This window comes from Arachis ipaensis, chromosome B10 (assembly GCF_059453495.1).
Source record: "Arachis ipaensis isolate K30076 ecotype BB chromosome B10, ASM5945349v1, whole genome shotgun sequence".
In the NCBI taxonomy this organism is placed as follows: Eukaryota; Viridiplantae; Streptophyta; class Magnoliopsida; order Fabales; family Fabaceae; genus Arachis; species Arachis ipaensis.
Window position 1 is genome coordinate 6,046,694 of NC_142435.1, and position 22,090 is coordinate 6,068,783.

The 22,090-nt window shown below is 34.4% G+C and overlaps 3 protein-coding genes and 1 long non-coding RNA gene across 5 annotated transcripts; 1 reads left to right on the top strand and 3 right to left on the bottom strand.

Annotated features, from left to right (window-relative positions):
- Nucleotides 1–5,026: 5,026 nt before the first annotated feature.
- LOC110267496 (G-type lectin S-receptor-like serine/threonine-protein kinase SD1-13) lies at nt 5,027–8,671 on the bottom strand. Its single transcript, XM_088502421.1, has 7 exons — nt 7,278–8,671; nt 7,074–7,181; nt 6,661–6,812; nt 6,368–6,578; nt 5,977–6,211; nt 5,748–5,898; nt 5,027–5,657 (listed from the first exon to the last, which is right to left on the bottom strand). Exons 1-7 carry the CDS (start codon nt 8,572–8,574, stop codon nt 5,349–5,351), a joined length of 2,463 nt encoding a protein of 820 aa, XP_088358547.1. The 5' UTR covers nt 8,575–8,671; the 3' UTR covers nt 5,027–5,348.
- Nucleotides 8,672–8,946: 275 nt separating this feature from the next.
- LOC107619999 (G-type lectin S-receptor-like serine/threonine-protein kinase At1g11330) lies at nt 8,947–12,948 on the bottom strand. Of its 2 annotated transcripts, none has more exons than XM_088504440.1 (7): nt 10,913–12,948; nt 10,711–10,812; nt 10,475–10,638; nt 10,179–10,389; nt 9,806–10,043; nt 9,577–9,723; nt 8,947–9,456 (listed from the first exon to the last, which is right to left on the bottom strand). In XM_088504440.1, exons 1-7 carry the CDS (start codon nt 12,201–12,203, stop codon nt 9,426–9,428), a joined length of 2,184 nt encoding a protein of 727 aa, XP_088360566.1. In that variant the 5' UTR covers nt 12,204–12,948; the 3' UTR covers nt 8,947–9,425. The 2 variants fall into 2 exon arrangements, with proteins under 2 accessions (XP_088360566.1, XP_016177711.1); XM_016322225.3 differs by having other exon boundaries at nt 9,573–9,723.
- Nucleotides 12,842–13,192, top strand: LOC148579033 (uncharacterized). Its single transcript, XM_088504449.1, has one exon. It carries the CDS (start codon nt 12,851–12,853, stop codon nt 13,190–13,192), a length of 342 nt encoding a protein of 113 aa, XP_088360575.1. The 5' UTR covers nt 12,842–12,850.
- Nucleotides 13,193–15,067: 1,875 nt separating this feature from the next.
- On the bottom strand, nt 15,068–16,427 carry LOC148579034 (uncharacterized). Its single transcript, XR_001615853.3, has 2 exons — nt 16,164–16,427; nt 15,068–15,947 (listed from the first exon to the last, which is right to left on the bottom strand). It is a non-coding gene; the product is annotated as an uncharacterized LOC148579034 (long non-coding RNA).
- Nucleotides 16,428–22,090: the final 5,663 nt, after the last annotated feature.

Genomic DNA, 22,090 nt, shown 5'->3' on the forward strand with positions numbered 1-22,090 from the left:
GAGGATGTAGAAAACAAAGTGTCTATGATCAAAGGAGGTGGAGCTGTTAAAGGAACCAAGGGTAAGAAATATGTGGCTTCGGAGAGTGACTATGAGAGTCGGCCTGAATCCTCCAAAGCAACCGAATCTTTCAAAGAAATTCTTACTGAATTTTCAAATATGTCGGAGCTCATGATACAATTCCATAAGACTGGACGCAAGCTAGCCTATGAAAATGAAAAGGCTTGGATGAGATGCAAGGATAAGGTCAGCTTGATGCTGGAGAGTCTTGAGGAGGATCTGGGAGTTGCTAGTGAGGAAGGAGCTGAGGAATCTGACCTTCATTTATCTGATGATTAATCTGTTTCTTTTAATATTTGATATTGGCATGCTTAGGCTCAATTTGATACTCTGTTTTGTTTGGTTGGATATTATTCGTACTATAACTCTGTGATACTCTGTGGATACTTTTGGAAAATATTTTGGATATTCTGGTTGCTATGTCATATTTTTTGCAGGTGCCCCTTGATGCCAAAAGGAGGAGAAATTCTGGAAAATTAAAATTGACATAAACAGGGGATGAAATTCTTTTAAGGATTCATGATCACCCTTGTTGAGATAATACAGTTGATGCTTGATAATGCATTTGTTTTATCTTGATTACTACTGTTGCCTAATGTTTATCTTGGTAAAATACTTGGTTGATTGTAAATACTTGGTTGATTGTAATTGTGATGCATTTGTCTTACCTTGATATAATGATGGCTGTTTTGGGTTTATTTTTGGCAGTTCCTTTAAGTTAAGACATATGAAGTTTGATAGTTGCTAAGGATTGAGATGATCATGCTTGATTAAAAAAAAAATTTCCTTTGCTATGATCAATTTGTACTGATTTGATTGAAAAATATTCAGAAAACATCAACCTTGTTGTTTTGAGTGTGTTTGAGCAGAAAATCAAATTATTGGTAACAAATGAGTTTTAATTATCATTCAGTTCTGCTCATAAATCAAGCCATTCAACATTGCATATTGAATATGTTGAATAACATTGTTGCCTTAGGCTTGATAAAAATTATTACAGGTATGAAGCTTCCCTTGGTAAAATAAGCATACATTAAGGAGGAGTCATGTGACAATTAGAAAGGGGGAGAAATTCAAATATTCAAAGGGAGTATTCTATACTTCAATCTTTAATTTCTTTCCATTTCAATTTTAATAATGTTTGTCATCAAGGGAGAGATTGATGAGTTTGGAAAACTCTAAAATAACATTTGTGATGACTAAACATTATTAATTTAATTAATTGCAAAAAATATTAATTCATATATGGTGATGAAATTTATTTTTACTATGCAGGTTCTGACTGGGCCGAAAATAAAAGAAAAATGATTGCAAGCCCAAGTGTTTTATAAATACATTCAGCATTTATGCAAAAATGTTTTGTTTGTTGTGGCTGAATTATTATTCTTGTTATTGGGCCAGAATTGATCTTAATTATCTCAAATTAACTTTGATAGAAAGATCCATTAGCTTGGTCCACAATTGATAAAAAGAGAGAAGGAGATCCATGCATGCTTCCACGGAAATCAAACTCATCTTTGGATGGATTTCAAATTTTATTCTATTTCAATTAATGCAGACTTTGGAAAATGGAAAGAGAAAGTAAAGAAATGATGTGATAGCCTTAAGTGCTCTACACGCTTCTAGGCTTGGGTTTCGAAATAATTTAATTCATTTCACTCTCTTTCCTAGCTTCACTAAAAGCAAATCATTTCTTTTATTAATTTGTAAAGATCACTTAAGTGTTTTCTTTTTCTTCTCTCTCATTTATTTCTCTTCTCTTTCGGTCATATCAAATACAGAGAAAGCATGGAAGCTATGGCTAGACACCGAAAGGAAGAACAAGCAACAAAGACCATCACAATGATGGCAAGAAAAAGCAAACTCAAAGTATGCTGTGGCTAAGATTCTCATTCACTTGTGGTAAAATTTTGTGATGAGATCTTGGCTTCTCCATACCAAAAATGGTTGAAGAAGATCTCGGTCAGAGAAGAAGATCCTTGGAGAGGATGGCTTGTCTCTGATTCTGCTCAACCACCACAGGAGGTAGCTACAGTGGCTACGTGATGGGAGAGGCAGAGATTGGAGCAGATGAAGCTATCATCATCATGAAGCATCAAGGGCCAGAAGTTCATCTTGGAGAGCAAGGCAAGGATGAAGGGCTCGGATTGATGAAGATTGGTGACCAAGGAAGGACTAGAGGTAATTGCATGTTGGGTTTTGCATGAGTTATCTCTTCTCTCTCTCTCTTGCCGAACCGGTTCTGTTTGAAAAAGAAGAAGATTGGCTTGGTTTGTTTGGTTTCAACCTTGAAGGCTTCTCCCTATAAGCAAGGGTGAACAGTCAGGGTTTGATTCAAGGAGTGAGAGTGCAAGGCACAGAGTTCTCATAGCTACCTAAGCTAACAGAAATTCTTCTCCTTCAATGTTCTTCATTTTGTAATTTTTCTGTTTAATTTTGTCATGTCTTGAGTCTCATGGAAAAAGGCAAACAGTGAGGTTTGTATGAAAAAATCCATAGAGCAGAAAAAGGCAGAGAGTGCAAAATTAAAAGAAAAAGCCATAGATGTCCTTAGAGTTCCTTTGTACATCTGTGTTGTGTTTCATGATTCTGTGGGAATCCCCTTGTAAGTTGGGTTAGCACTTTACAGTTGAATGCTTGGCAGTGACCAAGTCAAGTTTAGTTTGGGATTAGATTCTGGACTTGTCCCAAATAGGAAGAGTAGTTCCTAGGGAGAATTGGTGTTTGTAATAAAAAATGATTATAGTGAAATTCCATCATTGTTGTGATGGAGACTGGATATAGGCTGCCTTGTACTTAGCAGCTGAACCATGATATATCTTAGTGTAAATCTCTCTCTCTTCTACTCCATTTTTGTTTCTGCTGCCCAAGAGATAAAACTGAAAATATCTCGTGCTGACTGATGAGACAAAAAGAAAAGTCTCATGGCTAGTTACGAGATAAAAAGACAAAAAATTTCCAGAAGTAGTTTTAAAGGCCAGCAAGTATTGTCAAGTGAAAAGGGGGTTAAGATTCAACCTCCCTCTTCTCTTAGCCACTGACAACCATTAGACATCTTTATCTTCCTACTAATGTTATGTCAGCAATATCGTTTATTTGGCAAAATTTTAGAATCCACCACTCATTTTTTGCCAAATCAACTATTATTTTTAAATCAGCAAAAAAATATATACAAAAAAAATATACAAGTAATAGAAATATATATAAATTAGGGTGCAAAATTACCAATGACAGTAATTAAAAATTAATAATATCTAACCAAATTTGTAACTTACAAAGACATTGAATCCTATTCCTATATTAATTATTAAAATATACAAAAAAATATACAAGTAAAAGAAATACAATTATATAAATTCAATATGCTATTTTTAAATTGAACAAAGAAGTATAATAACATATTAAAATACAATTATATATAAAGTATTATAAAATAATATAAAAAGTATAAAAAGCAAAAATAATTAAAGTATTTTTTTTGTAAATTCAATTTAAAAATACAATAAATATGTTTGTTTTGTACATTTTTATCTAATATAATCATTTCTAAGTAAAGAGGCACCTCTTCATTTGTGGGTGTTAATGTTTTCTAACCTCACGAAAAATGATGCTCCATTGAGTAAGTTTGAGATGTTGTGTATTTTGGAAATAAATTTCTTATGCTAAATTTGATGTTATTTGAAGGAATAGTGATAAGAAACTTATATAAGTTGTTCAAATAGTATGAAATTTAAATATTTGTAACGTAAAATTTATTATGATTAATAATATTATTATGACATTTGTAACATGGATGTTTATTATATTTAATGAGTTATTTATAAAAATTAATAAATTAATTATTGGGTTATAAATTTATTGTATTGTTTATAACCGTAAAAATAATTAATATAGGGATATGATTCAATGTCTTTGTAGGTTACAAATTTGGTTAGCCACTATTAATTTCTAATTATTGTCATTGAGAATTTTATATATTTCTATTACTTGTATATATATATATATATATATTTTTTTTTTTTTGCTGATTTGGAAATAATAGTTCATTTGGCAAAAAATAAGTGGTCGATTCTAAAATATTACTGACATGACATTAATAGGAAAAGAAAGATGTCTTAAAAGTAATGTGGGTAAACTTATCTATTTACTTTTATATATTAAGAATAGATAGATGTGATTAGGATTTAATTTTGATTGTCACTCTGCAAAGTTGCTGTAGGCTTCTGGATAGAATACTTGAAATATGAGGTAACTATTGTCTGATTTTTTACTTTTATTGTTCATAATTTTGCTGTATACCAAACAAAGTGTTTTATCTTCCTTGAATATTTGTTATGGTCACATTATTGATAGAACCTTTTCCATCATTTGTAAGAGAAGACTCTATATCAAGCATAGTCTGCCTCAGAATGAATGCTGGCTGTTTTGGAGGAGGAAGATTGATTGTCTCACTATTAAGCATTGAAATTACTGAAGTCATTGTAGGTCTATCTCTTGCAAGCTCTTGTACATATAGAAGACCAATATGTAGCACCTCATTATATCTTCTTTGTTGCATGAACTTGATATTTCTGGATCTATTAGAGATGCAATGTTATTTGCATTCCATAAATTCCAAATAATACAGTGCGCTGACATTTGATTAGTTTCGTGCTGCATAAGGAATAAAATTTCAACCCAAATAGGCATTAAACAAAGAGCTATCTCAGTTCATCATAAACATTTTATTTAACATTAGTCCAAGTCAAAAAGAACTTTGTAATTTAAATATATAGCTTCATTGCGAATAATTTGAAGGCTTGACTAGATCATTTGAGAATGGCTTTTAAGTTTTAAGCTTATCCTAGCTATTTTGAAGTCATTAACTAGTATTAAAGAAAAATCTTTACTAGCTAACTATTTTTCTAGTTATTTTTTTAATTGGACTTTGAAGTCGCATGAACTTGATATTGCTGGATCCACTACAGATGTAACCTTATCAGCATTCCATAAATTCTATGCCTGCAAAAATTTACAAACATGAACTTGCTGTTAAGCTTTAAAGTCTGCATGACATCATCAAAATCAAATACTGACTTTGAATTTGAAAAGAAAGGTAACTAACATGAGAAGCTTACAAATCCTAAAAAGACTGAAAGATTCTGCATCCTTGCAAAAACCTGTATTTTTCCCTCATACTCACAATCTCCAACAGTAAGACGCCAAAGCTAAATACATGAGATTTTTCTAAAAATAAACTTTGAATCACATTATTGTTCAGAATTTTGCTGTATCCCAAACAAAGTGTTTTATCTTCCTTGGACATTTGTTAGGCTCACATTATTAATCGAGCAAAATCCATCATTTGTCATAGAAGACTCTATATCCAGCAGAGTCTGCCTCTGAACGAATGCTGGCTGCTTGGGAGAAGGAAGATTAACAGTCTCACTATTAAGCATTGAAACCACTGCAGTCATTGTAGGCCTATCTCTTGCAAGTTCTTGTACACATAGAAGACCAATATGTATGCACCTCATTATATCTTCTTTGTTGCATGAACTTGATATTTCTGGATCTATTAGAGATGCAGTGTTATCAGCATTCCATAAATTCCATGCCTGCAAACATTTACAACCATGTACTGGTTGTTAAGCTCTAAAGTCAAAATAGAAATTCTAAGAATAAGGTAATTAGCTTGAGAGACTTACAAATCCCAAGAGGCTCAAAGATTTAGAATCTTCACAAAAGCTGGTATTTTTTCTTCTACTCACAATCTCCAACAGCAAAACACCAAAGCTAAATACATCAGATTTCTCTGAAAATAGTCCTTCCATAGCATATTCTGGTGACATATAGCCGCTGTATAAACTCTATATTGTTATTCTTAACTATCATTTGGACATAAAATTTTACAAAAATAGTTAAAACAATTCTTACTATGTTCCAACAACTCTTCTAGTATTGACTGCATCTTCGGTTCGACTAAAAATTTTTGCCAGGCCAAAATCCGCAATTTTTGGATTTAACTCTTCATCAAGCAGTATGTTACTCAACTTCAAATCTCTATGTATAATTCTCAGTCTAGAATCTCTGTGAAGATAAAGTAAACCCCGAGCTATTCCATCGATTATACTAAAACGTTTTTCCCAATTCAATATCTGGTTTGATTGATCTGTCATGCCATTAAAATGATAGAATTATAATTTCTTTAATAAAAAAAAAAAAAAGAAGCCATATTTAAGAGCTGTAGAGATTCACAAAATCAGTTTTGTCCCTCTTATCATATCTTTGATAGGTAAGAAGGAGGAGATGGTTTGTAGGAACTAACCAAACATATATGCATCTAGACTTTTGTTTGGCATGTACTCATAGATCAAAATCTTCTCTTCTCCTTCTATACAACATCCAAAAAGTCTAACAAGATTACGATGTTGAAGCTTTGATATTACCATAACCTCATTCATAAATTCTTCATATCCTTGCCCGGATGATCTTGAAAGCCTTTTCACTGCTATTTCCTGTCCATCTTCCAATGTTCCCTAAAGAACAATTTAGATGTTGTTACTAGCAATTAAAATTCATGATTTGGGGCATGGTGAAATTCATTGTTTACCAGCATACCTTATATACTGGTCCATAACCTCCTTCTCCTAGCTTATTAGATAGATTGAAGTTATTTGTTGCAGCAACAAGTCTTTCAAACTCAAATTGGGAAAGCTCTGGGAGTTTTACTAGGTCATTGTCTTCTCTCCTTAGTTTGTTTTTCACTCTCTCTGTATTCAATGATCAACATTCAACAATTTGCATCTTAGTAATATTAATGGAAAAGCATATAGTATTTCCAATACCCAAAGGGAAAGAGCAATATTTAATATTCTATAGTTGGAAAGCTTTTACTGAAGTTAGGAGTCCATACAAAGTCAGAAAATCTATGTTGAAAAGAAACACTTGCAGTTTTGGATTAGTGATCTACTGATCTACCAAGCACTTGTAACAAAAACAAGTCTATAAGGCAGTAAAATTAGAGATATTACCTCTGATTTGAATCCTTTTCCAGAAGATATAAGCACAGGTGAGAATGATAGTGGTTCCTACTATCACTGACACTGCAATGACCACTGTGACATTTTTCTTGTCTTCACCTGTTAACCATTGGATGTCATATGCAACAAATTCATCAGTTTGATATGGATAACAACATTGTCACAGTCCAACCAAAAAAGAAATAAAAGAGGTACCTAGCTCTGCATAGGGAACTCGAATGTAAAGATCAGTTCCTCCAGTTGAGAATATCTGAAGATCAATTAAGCTTCCAATCCATGACATGCAGCCAGTGCCAGCATCATATGCATATGCTGTGCAGGAGCAGTTGCCTAAGCACTCAGCTTTGCAATCATCCTCGGCCGCATAGGACAAGATAGAGGCTGGAACCTTAGCATTCTGCATCTTCACAAATCCATCTTCTTTATTATTTTTGACACTCTCACTCTCACACTGAAAAGGTTCCTTCCTAACACAACCGCTGCTCCAGTTCTGTTTGCTCCATTCCTCATCATTCCTTGGCTTATACCCTCTCAAACACCTGCAAATCGGAGTGCTCCTGTGATCACAAATTCCAAACTCTCCACACTTGCCATACACATCACACTCTGAACTTATAGCTAACCAGGAGATATACCAATCTCTCTTTTCAGGATCCCAAGATACTTGGTATACATTTCCATCAACACTTAATAAGTAGTATACAGGAAAAGTTTGATTCCCGTAGTTGTAAGCAAGATAGTAATTAGTATTGCCGTTATCTTGACTTAAGTAAAACCCGAAAAGATAGTTGGTTGCCATGTCAGGTATCCCCAGAAATATTTGACCATTCCATGGACCACTACGCCAGTGAGGTTGGCTCCCTCTCCACACCAACACTTCCGGGATATTCAGGCGTTCAAGACTCATTGAGAATTCTCCAATGGATGCATCCTCATGACTTTTCCACGAGGTGAGTTTTGTTCTCTGGACGCCGCTGATGTTACCGGTGCTGAGTTCCATTCCCTCCAAGAAAGCGTTTGTGGGGTGTTGGAAACTCTGCCATAGGATCCTTCCTGTCGCGTTTTCTTGCAGCACAAGGTTTCCGGTGTTCAGAAGCTTAGCGGTTGTATTAGATGAAATATTGGACGCATTTGTAGACCAAAGGATGTCATCTTGTGAATTCAGCAGAACAAGGTTTCCGTCTTTAGATATCTTGAGCACACCAGAGGAAGAAGAAGAAGAATCTTTTATTGGTTGGTCTCTGTTGGCAACCCACACCAAAGGAGGTTTGGTTATGTACCAGATTCCGAGGTAGGAAAAGGTGGAGTTGGTAGGGGTGAAGAATCCTAGATGGAACATACCATCATTAGAGCTTAAAGTTTCGGGGGCTTTAAGGATGTAAGAGGAAGTGATGGTGTCTAAGGAACTTCCAGCATCATGTAGGAAGAAACTAAAGCAAAGTGTTAGCAAAACTTGTGAGTTTATAAAGTGACTACTTAGTCCCATAACCATGATTGAGAGAGGAATGAATGAATGTGTTTTGAGAGTGGAGGAAGATCTGGTTTTGCTTGATTTGATTCAAAGTATACAATGCGCTGACATTTGATTAGTTTCGTGCTGCATAAGGAATAAAAATTCAATCCAAATAGGCATTAAACAAAGACATATCTTACGTCAACATAAACATTTTATTTAACATTAGTCTAAGCCATAAATAAGTTATTATTGCAAATAATTTGACTATCTTAGCTTTTGTAGCTCTTGTGTCAGAAGAAACATTATATGCTTTTGTTGATGGCTAAGTGCTGCCCAGATTTTAATAAAAGTGCTAACCCCCTAGACTTTTTCCTAATAAAAGGGCATTCAGCATTGATTGTCTAGTAGTGGAAGCAAACCTCGCATCTTATTCTTTCTATTTTATTTCCATCATATATAAGTTGAATGAAATATTGTAAGTAACTGTTGTTACAAATTGCTTGAATGACGCAGCTCTTCTAATTTTAACTGTAGTGGCATAAAAGAAAGAAAATAATTGATGAAGCATCATAATAATTAATTATTTTACAAGAAGACATGATCAATCCTTTATCTTCCTTGGATGTTTGTTAGACTCATGTAATTGATGGAACATGCTCCATCATTTCTAAGAGAAGACTCTACATCTATCATTGTCTGTATTTGAATGAATGCTGGCTGTTTGGGAGGAGGAAGATTAACAGTCTCACTATTAAGCATCGAAATTACTGCAGTCATAGTAGGCCTATAGCTTGCAAGTTCTTGTACACACAAAAGACCAATATGTATGCACCTCGTTATGTCTTTTTTATTGCTTGGATTTGATATTTCTGGATCTATTAGTGATGCTATGTTGTCATTTCTCCACAATTTCCATGCCTGCAAACATTAACAGTAAGCATGTACTAGTTGTTAACCTTCACATTACTAGGAACTAGGAAGAAATTCCTTTTGGAAAATATTAAATTGAGGTGAGTGATTTAAAAAAAACTTACAAACCCCAAAAGGCTCAAAGATTCAACATTCTCATAAAAGCTGCTATTTTTTCTGCCACTAATAATCTCCAAAAGTAAAACACCGAAACTAAATACGTCTGATTTTTCTGAAAATAGTCCTTGTAGAGCATATTCTGGTGATATATAACCACTGCATAAATTTTAAGGTTAATTTCTTTAACTATCATTTAATATATAAATTAAATTCCAACAAAAGATAGAAGAATACTTACAATGTTCCAACAATTCTTCTAGTATTGGCCTCATTTTCAGCATTCTCAAAAATTTTTGCCATACCAAAATCTGATATTTTCGGATTTAACTCGTCATCTAACAATATATTACTTAATTTCAAGTCTCTGTGTATAATCTTTAATCTAGAATCTCTGTGAAGATAAAGTAGACCTCGAGCGATTCCTTCAAGTATGTTAAAACGTTTTTCCCAATTTAATACCTTTTGTTTAGGCGGATCTGCAATAACAACAAAATGTTATGAGTATTTTAGCTATATATCAAAGAAGGACCCAAATTAATTGAATGATAACAAATTCATCCACTGAAAAGAGATTCATTTTTATCAAATAAGATGCGATGATGGGAACTAACCAAATATATGTGCATCCAAACTTCTGTTTGGTAGGTATTCATAGATCAAAATCTTTTCATCTCTTTCGATGCAACATCCAAGAAGGCTGACAAGATTTCGATGTTGAAGTTTTGATATTACCATAACTTCATTCATAAATTCTTCTACACCTTGTCCAGATGTTTTTGAAAGTCTTTTAACTGCTATCTCCTGTCCATCTTCCAATCTACCCTGAAAAATATGAATAAAACTCACAATCTGTGGGATATAACACTTACTGTGTTAAGAAAGAAGATACATACTGTAATACTAATACCTTATATACAGATCCAAAACCACCTTGTCCTAGCTTATTATTGGAGTGGAAGTTGTTTGTTGCAGTAGCAAGCTTTTCAAGCTCAAATAGTGAATTCTCCGGAAGTTCAACTTGACTTGTATCATTAACATAACTTCTTCTCTGAATTCTTTGAAGTGCTTTCACTGCACAGAAATATCAAATGTTTCAAACTATTTATTCTGCATAGGAAAACATATTGTATGAATTGTAGTTACCTCCTCTGATTGCCCTTTTCCTCAAGATATATGCACAAGCCACAATAAGAGCCATTGCTATTATGACCGAAAGAACTATGATCAGTGTGTGATTTTTCTTCTCTTCAGTGTTCAAAGAAATTAAGATAAAGTTAGTCCTGGTGTTCTACATGTCATCATGTACAAACAAGACATTGAGCAATGAAATTCATAATAAAGTTACCAAGTTCCGAAGAGGGAACTCGAATGTAAAGATCAATTCCTCCCATTGAGAACTGCTGTATGTCAATCAAGTTTCCACACCATAACATGCAGCCAATGCCAGAATCATAAGCGTATGCAATGCAAGAGCAATTTGCCAAGCACTCAGTTCTGCAATCATAAGCAATGGAAGACAACCACTGTGAAAAATCTGGAACCTTGACATTTTGCAGCTTCACAAACCCATCACTACTCCTATTATTTCTGACTCTCTCATCACACTGCAGAGGCTTCTTCCTCACACAACCGCTGCTCCAGTTTTGTTTATTCCACTCTTGAGCATTCTTTGGCTCAAACCCTCTCAAACAGCTGCAGATAGGTGAATTTTTAGGATCACAGCTTCCAAAGGGACCACACTCTCCATAAAAATCACACACAGAGCTTACAGCAGACCAGTCCACAATCCAATCTCTCTTTGCATAATCCCAATAGGTTTCATGAAGGTTTCCATCAGAACTCAACACATACATCATTGACACATTCGCATAGTTGTATGAGAGGTAGTAAGTGCCGTTGGTTTCACCTTCACCATCTAAGGAGAACCCGTCAAGATAGTTCGCGTTCATAGTAGGTATCCCAATAAAAACTTGACCGTTCCATGGACCGCTTCTCCAATAAGGTTGAGTTCCTCTCCATATGAACACTTGAGCGATGTGAAGGGGTTCAAGACTCATAGTGAAGTCTCCTTTGGATGGATCATTAGGAGTTCTCCATGAGGTGAGTTTCACTCTCTGGCCGGTAATCTCATTGGTGCTAAGCTCCATTTTCGGCAAGAAAGTATCTGCAGGGTGCTGGAAACTCTGCCAAAGGATCCTTCCTGTGGTGATTTCTTGCAACACAAGGTTTCCGGTGTTCTGAAGCTGTGCCGTTGTGTTGGATGTAATATTTGTGATGTTTGATGACCAAAGAATCTGCTTCTGTTGGTTCATGACATAAAGGTTTCCATCCTCAGATATTTTGAGATGCCCTGAAGAAGAATCCTTTATAGGTTGGTTTCTGTTGGCAACCCAGACCACAGAGGATTTGGACATGTACCAAATTCCGAGGTAGGACAAGGTTGATGAGTTAGAAGGAGTGAAGAATCCTAGATGGAACAAAGTGTTGGTGGAGATTAAGGTTTCGGGGTCCTTAAGGATGTAATTAGAGGAGGTTATGGTGTCTAATAAGGAATTTGCAACATGGCAGAAGCTAAGTGTTAGTAGCAGCAAAACTGGTATGTGTATGTCACCTTTGATGAAGTGAAGTAACATCATAATTACATGAAACAGTTAAACTTCTTGGTTGGATAGGAAAGTTTGGAAGATGAACAAGTTTTTCAATCACAAAGACAATAAGTTTCTCCAACTTAGATAAGTTAAATAAATGGTTGGTTTATTGAATATTGTAGACATAATATAACCTTGCTTCTGACACCAGCTGTTTTACTATTTATATTTCATCTTTATTTTTTCTTGAGAAGGGTACGTACGTAATCATCATTGTTCATGTGTGTTTACTCTACATTTTATTTATTAATTCGTGTCTGTATAATATTGTAGATGAATGAATTTATATAGACAGGGTTTAATAATAGTCTAATGTTATATTTAGTCTCCCTGAAATTTCTTGACATCATTCGAGGATTTTGACAACGAACTGATAGATATTATCTGATATATATAACAGCCCCCCAATAGAACTTTGATCCTACTATATATATACTTTAGTTGCATTGTAGTTATAAAACTAGGCTAATTAGCAAGTTTCTTAAAATCTTGATTTCTATATATTTATGCCCACTTTCAAAACCTTTCCAACTGTCTCCTCTTGCTTCTTTTTCCCTCTCTGCCTCTCCTCTGTTTATTTTCTACAAAAAAGTTGTTACCAATTGGCTTTATCTGCAATTGGAAATTTCAGATACATGTCCAGAATGTGCTCTAGTGTTGATGTCAATGAGAAAGAGACCATCTTTCTCAAGAGAAACAGGAAAAGGGTCATTGGAACATGGTCTTTGAGGTTGCCTAAAGATCCAAGGTTGTCACCTGTGAGGTTCCTACTAAGGCTTGGAGCAAAGGTTGCAAGTGTTATAAGAGTTGCTTCTATGAGGAGGAGATCCTCAAGAAAGGTTTCTTCTTTCTCATCTGCTTCTTCTTCGATTAGGCCACGACCATTATCAGACAACACGGATTCGCACCGTGCTAAAGCAGTCCAAGATTGCATTGAGTTCTTACATTCTTCTTCCTCTAGGGAGAGTCTCAGTTGAGAAAATATTATCCAAGGTTACTGGTTTCTGGAGATGTATATTACAAAAGAAGGGTACTTTGCTTAGTTGAATTGACATGTTAAAAGTTAAGAATCAGAAGATAATCTACTTAAGGTTGCTGCTTGCAAGAGATGTATGTTACAAAACAGGGTACTCTGTTAAACTAAGTAGGAATATAATGGAGGGTGATGCTTTGTGAAATATATGCCACTTTGGCAATGCAGTGTGATAAGATAGTCTCACATAATACTGGCTCAAATCATTGCTTCATTTGCAGAACTTTTTGTCTTGCATTAATTAGAGTACATAGTATGTAGTTCTAATCTGTCGCATTCTAGATGTGGTTATCAGTTTTCATTTTTTCTATTAGCCATTATTATCTGAATTTGACTAGTGCCTAATCCTCCCCTTATACTTTATCATGTATAATAAATTAAGTGATCAAAATTCAACAAACTCAAAAAGGAAAAAAAAGAAAAAATTATTGTCAAATGCCTGAATTGTTCGGTTTCAATGAACTTCGAAGGGAATAATTAAATTATGAATTTAATTTTGATATACGGATAATGTAAAGCAATTTTATATGTGCATCTAATTACATATGGATGATGTTAGTAAAAATAATCACTTTTTACAATCAACACGTGAATGGTGATCTAAAATAACAAACATGATTAAACAATTTTGTAAAATAAACTTTTTAATTATTCAAAAGAAGATCCCTATTCACCACACTCAAGTTTCAAAATCTTAAGTAACTGACATAAAAGTTTGAAAAATTGGTTGTACAACAACTTGTGAGTGACAAGTTCTTTGATAAAGAAGAACTGCAACTAATAAACCAGCAATTTAAAAGTTTGAAAATTTGGTTGTATAGTCACTTCCGAATGAAATCATCTTTGACAAAGTTGCATGAAGAACTGCAACTAACAAACCAGCAATTCTATGGGTGATGGGCCTGAAAATCTGTAAATTTCCAAATTTATATATCCTTTCATCGTTTAATCATATTGTAAGAGAGTTTTAATACACCGAGAGCATGCAAAAATTGCAGCTTTCCATAGACAAAAATAAGCGCAAAGATATAAAATATGTTTTCTCATGTCTTTCTGCCAAGTCTTTGTTGAAAGATACTTCAATAAAGCAACAGTCTAATAACATCACCACCATAATCCAGTGGAACAGTTGCCTTATAAAGCTTGGATGGTTATCTATGAAACAATTAGTATGTCATGGTTCATTTTGAACCATGACCGGCGCCAGGGGAACAGTTCCCTAGCAAGCCTATCAGACTCAAAAATAAATTAAACAAGGTTACAAAGATTTTGAATAATTTACAAGTTCTAAAATAAATAGTTATACATTTTTAACAAAAATTAAAATAATTAAGAGTGGTTGAATCCTGCCCGTGACATATGGAGCATACAACGTCTAGGAACTCAACAAGGGACAGATACCCATTGCAGATCATAATTCTTGAATAGAAGGGCTCACATATTCAAGTATTTATTTCTGAAAAATATTTTTAGAAAAATAGAATGAGTTTTGCAACTCAGTGACAAGACAATACATTTATAATCCACATGAGACTATATAAATATTATTATTAAAGTAATTTTTTATTAGAAAATAGTAATTGATCGTAATAAGTGAATCAATAAGGGAGTTCTCATACAGAAATCAAATCAAAAGTCCACACTTGGTCAGCTCCATCTCTATGGGTAGCCCTTTCCTCTTGTGTGTCCTAACCAAGGTTCTGAGAACCGGACCGGTCATCAAACCGCTCTAATCACTAGTTCACTGCTTCATTGGTTCAACCGAAAAAACCGTTTTACAATAAAATAAATAAATTATAAAAGACCAAAGATGAGGATATTCCAAGAACTCCTATTAGATGCAACAGCATTCAATATTATCACATATTCTCACACACACAAATACAAAGCCTTACATCAAAGAACAACAACAGCAAGTGATTTGGAAAGAAAATGTAAACACCGAACAATCACAAGCATACACAACATGTGAATATTATTATAGCAAACATAATAACAAAATAGCTCTTCTAATGCGTCTCCTAAAATATCCCAAATAAGAAAAGCTACATGATTTGATCCACTTGATTCAGTAAGTTACATCTATTAGAAAAATTAAGAATCAACTAAAAGAAAAAGAAGAGGAAGGCCTGGTTGATTCGATTCAATTCGCTGAGAGAGTTGGGATTTTGATTCAGAAATCATGCCGATGGTGGATTCATTTCATGATACTTCCTCCCAATATAAGCTCACTGCGCATAAGCACATTGAAGCGTCTCAAGAAGCTAAACTACAGAGGTTCCAATATCTGAATGCTCTTCATACACTTGAAATTCATTGCTGTGACGTCCTTTATTCCTTGCCTGATGAAGAACTTCCTTCCACCCTTAATCAACTTTGTGTCCAAGAATGCCCTTTGCTGACTCCAAGACTTAAACCAAATAGTGGGAAGGAGTGGCACAAGGTGGCTCGAATTCCACACATACAAATTGATCACCAAATACTCTATTTAGGGAACCAGTGCCAAAGCTAGGCACTCAGGTTAGAGGACTAAAAACACTATGTACAGGCAACATGTTATGCATTCTGATGAGGACAAAAGGGATGAATCCGTGTTGTGTCGGTTTCATTGTGTCCTGATTTTTACTACCCTTTGATTTTCATTTTTAGCATTCAGCAGCAACGAACATTACAAAACAGCAACAAGTAATCCCTAGTCCCTAAACAAAAATTTCAATAATGATTTGATTTTCATTTTTAGCAGCAGCAAGAAAATTTCAACAAATATTTCAGGAATTAAAGAAAGAGCAGCAGCACAAAATCAGCAAAAATTAGCAATTTCACAATTTCACATTAAAATTCAGCAAACAAAGGCTCTGGGGAGAGAAGACGGAGACACGAACAAGAACCGAAGAAGTGAAAGCAGTGACACTAACCTTCGACGGAGTCACGGACGGCGACCGGGGAGACGACGGCGAGTGGCGAGCTGCTCCAAGCCAACAAAACAGAGAAGCCATGGAGGACGGATGGAGGACAGGGGGAAGGAGGAGGCCAAGCTACAAGAGAGGGCCTGGCCACGGACGGCGGCAGCACTGCGGCAGAACCGTTGCAGGGAGGACCTAGGGTTTTGGTTGGGTGATTTAACCTTGCTTCAAAGTGCAGAGGGATTCACAAAATGTGGGGGGTGTGGTGGGGGAAGGAGGGAGTGAGTAAAGCTGTAAAGGTAACGTTTTTTTTTTTTTTTTTTTTTGCAAATAAATCAAACCGGTGACGTTTATAGAGAACCGGCCGGTTACCAGTCGGTTCGCCGGTTTTGAAACGGTTTGTAAATGGGCGGTTATTGGAGACGGACCGGACCATTTTCATCATCGGTTCTCGGTTGGACCGGTTTAACTGGCCGGTCCAGTCCGATTTTTAAAACATTGGTTCTAACAAAACAACAGATCTAACGTGTGGCCTACAGGTTAGGCTAGCAACACCCCTGCTAACTAGAGTCTGAGTTAGATGCATCTAAATTAACGTCATAACCTCCGTTAACTATGGTTTTCTAATACGAGCCTTCCAAACCAATTTAAAACATATAAATTCAAATATAATAAATCTTCGATCTTTCAAATATATACGGTATTGAATCAAATCAAATAATACTTTCTCATAAGAAATATTTTCTAATCATAACTTCTTCAATCATAAGTAATTTCAAACACATTTCACAATTTCAAAGTCAGTAAATACTAACAAATACTTCAATGCTTCAAAAGTATATATTCGAGTAAAATCAAATGTTCTAAAATAATATAAAACTTCATCAAACATATATATAGTCTCATGTATAATTTTTAAGATATGAACTTCATAAAAATATTTTTTTCAACTATAATAAATCAATTATTCTAATCAAATCAAAGTTCCTCAAGAATAGTTTTATAAATATAAATAGAAACTCAGAATAGCATAAACAAATAAAAATTAACGGTTATAAATGTAAAGCCTACTCACAACTTGGTCCCAAGGACCGAAAAGACCGAATTCGGAGTGCCAAATTAAATGGCGAGGAAGGTTGGAAAAGAATAGAATGAAAGAGCGCAAAATTTGGACCAAGCCAGTGGCAGCAACCTCAATTCTCACAGCAGCAACAACAGCAACATCACTACCACTTCTAGCCCGTAACAAACAACGGCAAAAGCAAATTAATCAAGAAAGACAACACGAAAAGGGAGCGAGAGCGTAAGGTAGATAAAAGCGGAACATAAATGGAAAGAGATGTCAAGTACAAGTAGAATGGGTTTTGTTTACCAAGGTAAAGGAAGAGCAGTGGTGGCTCTTGACGGCAAAAATTCCGATGACTCTGGCAGCAACATTCATGGCTCCAGAGACTCCGGAAAACAATGGAAAACCAAAAGCAAACAGAACAATCCCTTCTCCGGTGACCTCCTCCCCTTGCAACGGAGGCAACCGCAATGACAACGGAAGAACAAAAGGTTGGCTTTGTCTCGCGGTGTGGTGGAAGGCCACAGCAACTCGGCAACGAGCTCCAACAGAGCTCCCCTTTCTCTCTCCCATTCGCGCCCCCCTTCTCTGCGCTGTTTGGTGACGACGATGGCCTCAACCAGGATGACAACAGTCTTGATCAACGGCAGTGGCAGCGATGGGACTCCCTCCTTCCTCTTCTCCGTCGCGCGCTTTTCTCTTTCTCCATGGAAGTCTTGCGACCTCACTCCCTCATCTCTCTCACACATCTCTTCCTTTTTCTCTGCGACAGTGATGGCGGCATCCAGCCTCACCGGTGTCACCTCCTTCTCCCCCTCTTCTTTCTTTCTTATCCCTCTCTGTTTTCTCTCGCTCTTTTTCTTTCTTTCATTCTCAGCAGAGTGTGTGCGTTAGGAGAGGGATAAGGTTTAGAAAGGGGTAAGGGTAGTTTAGGTATTTTGATAAAATTAGAGGGTATATGTAAAATGTTTCATAAAAACCTGAGATGTTACATTCTAACCCCCTTAAAAAAAATTTCGCTCTCGAAAATTGATACAGTATGAAAAATGTTACATGGTTTTAGCCTTTTTACCAAACATGAGAAAGAAGTATAATCGGGTGCAAAAATTACAACATAGGTGTGTGTTAAAATGATGCGGTTGACATTTTCCAACTCTCGTTCCCTTGACAACTTAGATATACATAGCACTCTTCACTTCGTTCGTCAATCTCCTCAAAATACACTTTCACCTCATAATCTCCTTGATTTTGTTGTACATATCCATGGTATCAACTGGTCTCATGTCAAACCTTAGAATTACAGCTTTCCAAACTCCAACATTGATAAGTTGTGTCCTAAAGAGCTAACGTATCGCTTGTTAAATCTATGAATCGCACGTTACATTGAAACAAGCTCGAGTTTACTGAATGGGATACAAAAGTTAGGAAGAAAAAACAAATATCACAGTTGGTGTTCACAAGAACATGGAAGGATGAATAAGATCGCAATTAAGCGAGATGTACAAAAAGAATGAAGTGTGCCAGAAAGAAAGTCAATTCGTATTTTAAGAAAGAAATCTGAATCAAGAAATTTTAATAGGAACAATATAAGAGAAGATGGGAGTATCAGGTCAAAACAAGTTCAAGTTTGAATCAAAGAAATACAAAGTGCACAACAGAAGGTAATCAAAGTCAACGACAATTTTTATAAAGATTTAAGAGAATGTTTCAAGACACAATCAGGTAGGATATCCATAAACAATGGATGCAACTAAGAGAGAATCATTTCACAATCTCAAAGAAAATATATGAGATGAACATTTCAAACATAAATACTATCACGTCAAACAAATTCAAATTGAAACAAAAGATGCAAGATTTATGAATTAGAGTAATAGAGGTCAGGAGCAAATGCTTTTCCATCAAGAATCTTAGAGGATACCTAGGTACACAACCAAGCAAGGATATACATAAGCAAAAAGATAAAATCAACAACAAAGAAAACAAGCAAAACATAAATTAAAATAAGACAATACCTTCTGGAATAGACAACTTAACAGTCATAAAAATAAAAAACAGTAACTATCACAAAATCAGCATGCTTCTTTTCTCTTTTTATAGAAACCTTCGACTAAGTACCCTTGAGATTATTATCATGACTTTGGACCTTAAATAATTATGTCAATATAAAGTTTAATATCTCCTAACTCAAAATAGTAGATAGGTTATGTAAAACATAAAAAAAAATGTAATTGATCTCTTTGTTATTTCTTAAGCCAGAATTTACATATACATTCAGGTATTTAACTCATTATGGTCACTGTTGGTAAAATGCAGTCATATGATTTCCTATAATCATGCAGCTAGACTCAATATGAAGTTATAAATAAATTCACATATAAAATAATGATAATAATAAAACTATAATTTGAAGTACTAGCAATTAATACACTAAGATCAGTTAAAATAACTACTTTTTCTTTTGTTTTTAACATGATCCAAGCACAAAAGAATTCAGAAAATTGGTATAGGATCATATTTCTTGTAAAGATAAAACACCAACAAGAGAATTTTCCTTCATAAATAGTTAAGTGAACTTAAAGTTCATGAACTAAGGACAAACTTAAATATATATATTGAATCTAAAATTCTAAATATTCGAAAATATATCTCCCAAATCCTTATCGTATCTTGGAAAATATATCGTAAAAAAAAACTTTTTTTTTTGGTATATACAGATTCTTTCACAAATTTCCAACCCAGAAGTGAGACTAAGAAACACAAAAATAACCGTTACATACAAATCAAGAAACTCAACAGTCCAATCACCAAAAAAATTGACTTGCTTGTTACTTAGAAAATCTCAATGATCTATATTAATATTAGTCATATAACCACATTTTGGGTTCAATCATAGTAGAAATCCATTTATCACTCTTCTCTTCATATATATTATTGTCCTGAGTGCCTATGTATACAAATTGTAGGCTTGTAGCTTTCTAGAAAACATTTAGCTCATGTTAGATTTTATTATCTTATTATCAGAATAAAAGAAAAATCAGTCAAAATTACAAAATTAACATTTAGTATACTGTAATAAAATTGATGTAAAATATCAGTTAGATTATCAAAATCAAGGTCTAAGATTTGACAAGACAAATTGGGAAAGATGCAATATCAATGTATTAAAAAGTATAGCAAATTTATTGGCAATAATTAAGTTACAATAGTAATTAGTGATCTGTGTGAGATAGTTAATTGAAAGGAGAATATAATTATTAGCAAGAATGAAGTACATATCATCTTATGATTGTCACAATATATTGACCAATAAGATAATCATTTTAACTATAAATTTACAAGCATGAGAAGTAACAGTATATTTGACTATTCTTTTTATTATCCTAAACAAGAACAAAAACTTTGCAAATGTCAGATAAGAAAACGGAACACCAAAGGGGATGTGAGCCTTTTCAAAACCATGTTGAGAATAGAGAAAACAATAGTTGTTGTAAACTTTCTCATATATGAGTAAGTAGTTATAATATACTAAATATTATTTTATATGAAAAAGGAAGGAAAATTTTGGTGCCAAAAGCTAGTATTATTACTATAGGGTAACATAAACTAACACAACAACTTTTTTTATTTTTATATATAGTTGGGTTCTCTATACCTTTGGTAGAACAAATTCCTTGCTAAAAAAACACGAATCAACAACTTTTACGAGACAAATAACAAGGTTCATTAGGCGAAATAGTTTGCGTCACAAAGTACTACAAATCAATAAAACCAATCTCCCTAAAAACCCTAAGAATACGAACAATAGAGAATAAGGGAATTTCCAGAAAATCAAGAGTTAAGAAAACTCTCAGATCTTAGCGAAAAGCAAAATTCATCTATAATCACCCACCAAAAAGAAAGCATTCACAATCTTTCTCTCAACTTATCAAGCCGAAAATAGTTCCGTGATAAAAAGTCATGTTCAACAACAAAAAAACCATAATGGAACCGGATCATCAAATTAGAAATACACAACTAAACTTCTAGATCAGAAAAGACTTTCGATCCAGCTAACTGATCACCCAAATAATTTACTACACTTAAGCAAAGAAAACCACCAATCGAACAAATAACAATGACACTCTATTCATATGTTTCATCACATAGTTCTTTTTCTTGAATAACTAAATAATATATTTTTTTTTCAAAATTATTGATTTGAAAGAAAGAATCAAAAGCTAATCAAAATTGTTATAATTTCAAAGATCATGAACATAAGAAGAAAAATTCCAACATCGCTTATCAAATCAAGAACAAAGCATTTTGATTAGAAACTCAGCAAATTCATGCAATTTACAAATCCAAATACAATTCTATAAGAGAATTAGATAATATTCACAGCAAACACCGATCAAATCTTCTAAGTAATGCGTGAGATATTAATATTAAGAATTATAAGGAACAACACAAAGATGAAGAATATTAAAGCATACATTCACAAAAAGAAAAAAGATTAGGAGTAGCTACAGAACTCGCAAATCGGAACTGAAACTGAAGTCATTGCAAAAACAAGTTCAAGAAAAGCTACCAAATGACGATTCAAGGTTGGATACAAAGAAAAAGAAAGAAGTGGCAAGAAGCGGCAAAGAACGCATGATCACAATAATCAGAAGACAACAATGACACAGAGGACAAGGATGACATTCCTATAGGCCTCTGATAGTGCCACAATTTGTACAAATAGGCGCGCTTCTATTTATACAATTGTGATCCTACCATAGGACACTTGCTCTATATTACACATATTAAACCTAAGCTCTGATACCATTTTGTCACGGCCTAAAATGAACCATGACCGGCGCTCAGGGAAACAGTTTCCTAACAAGCCTAT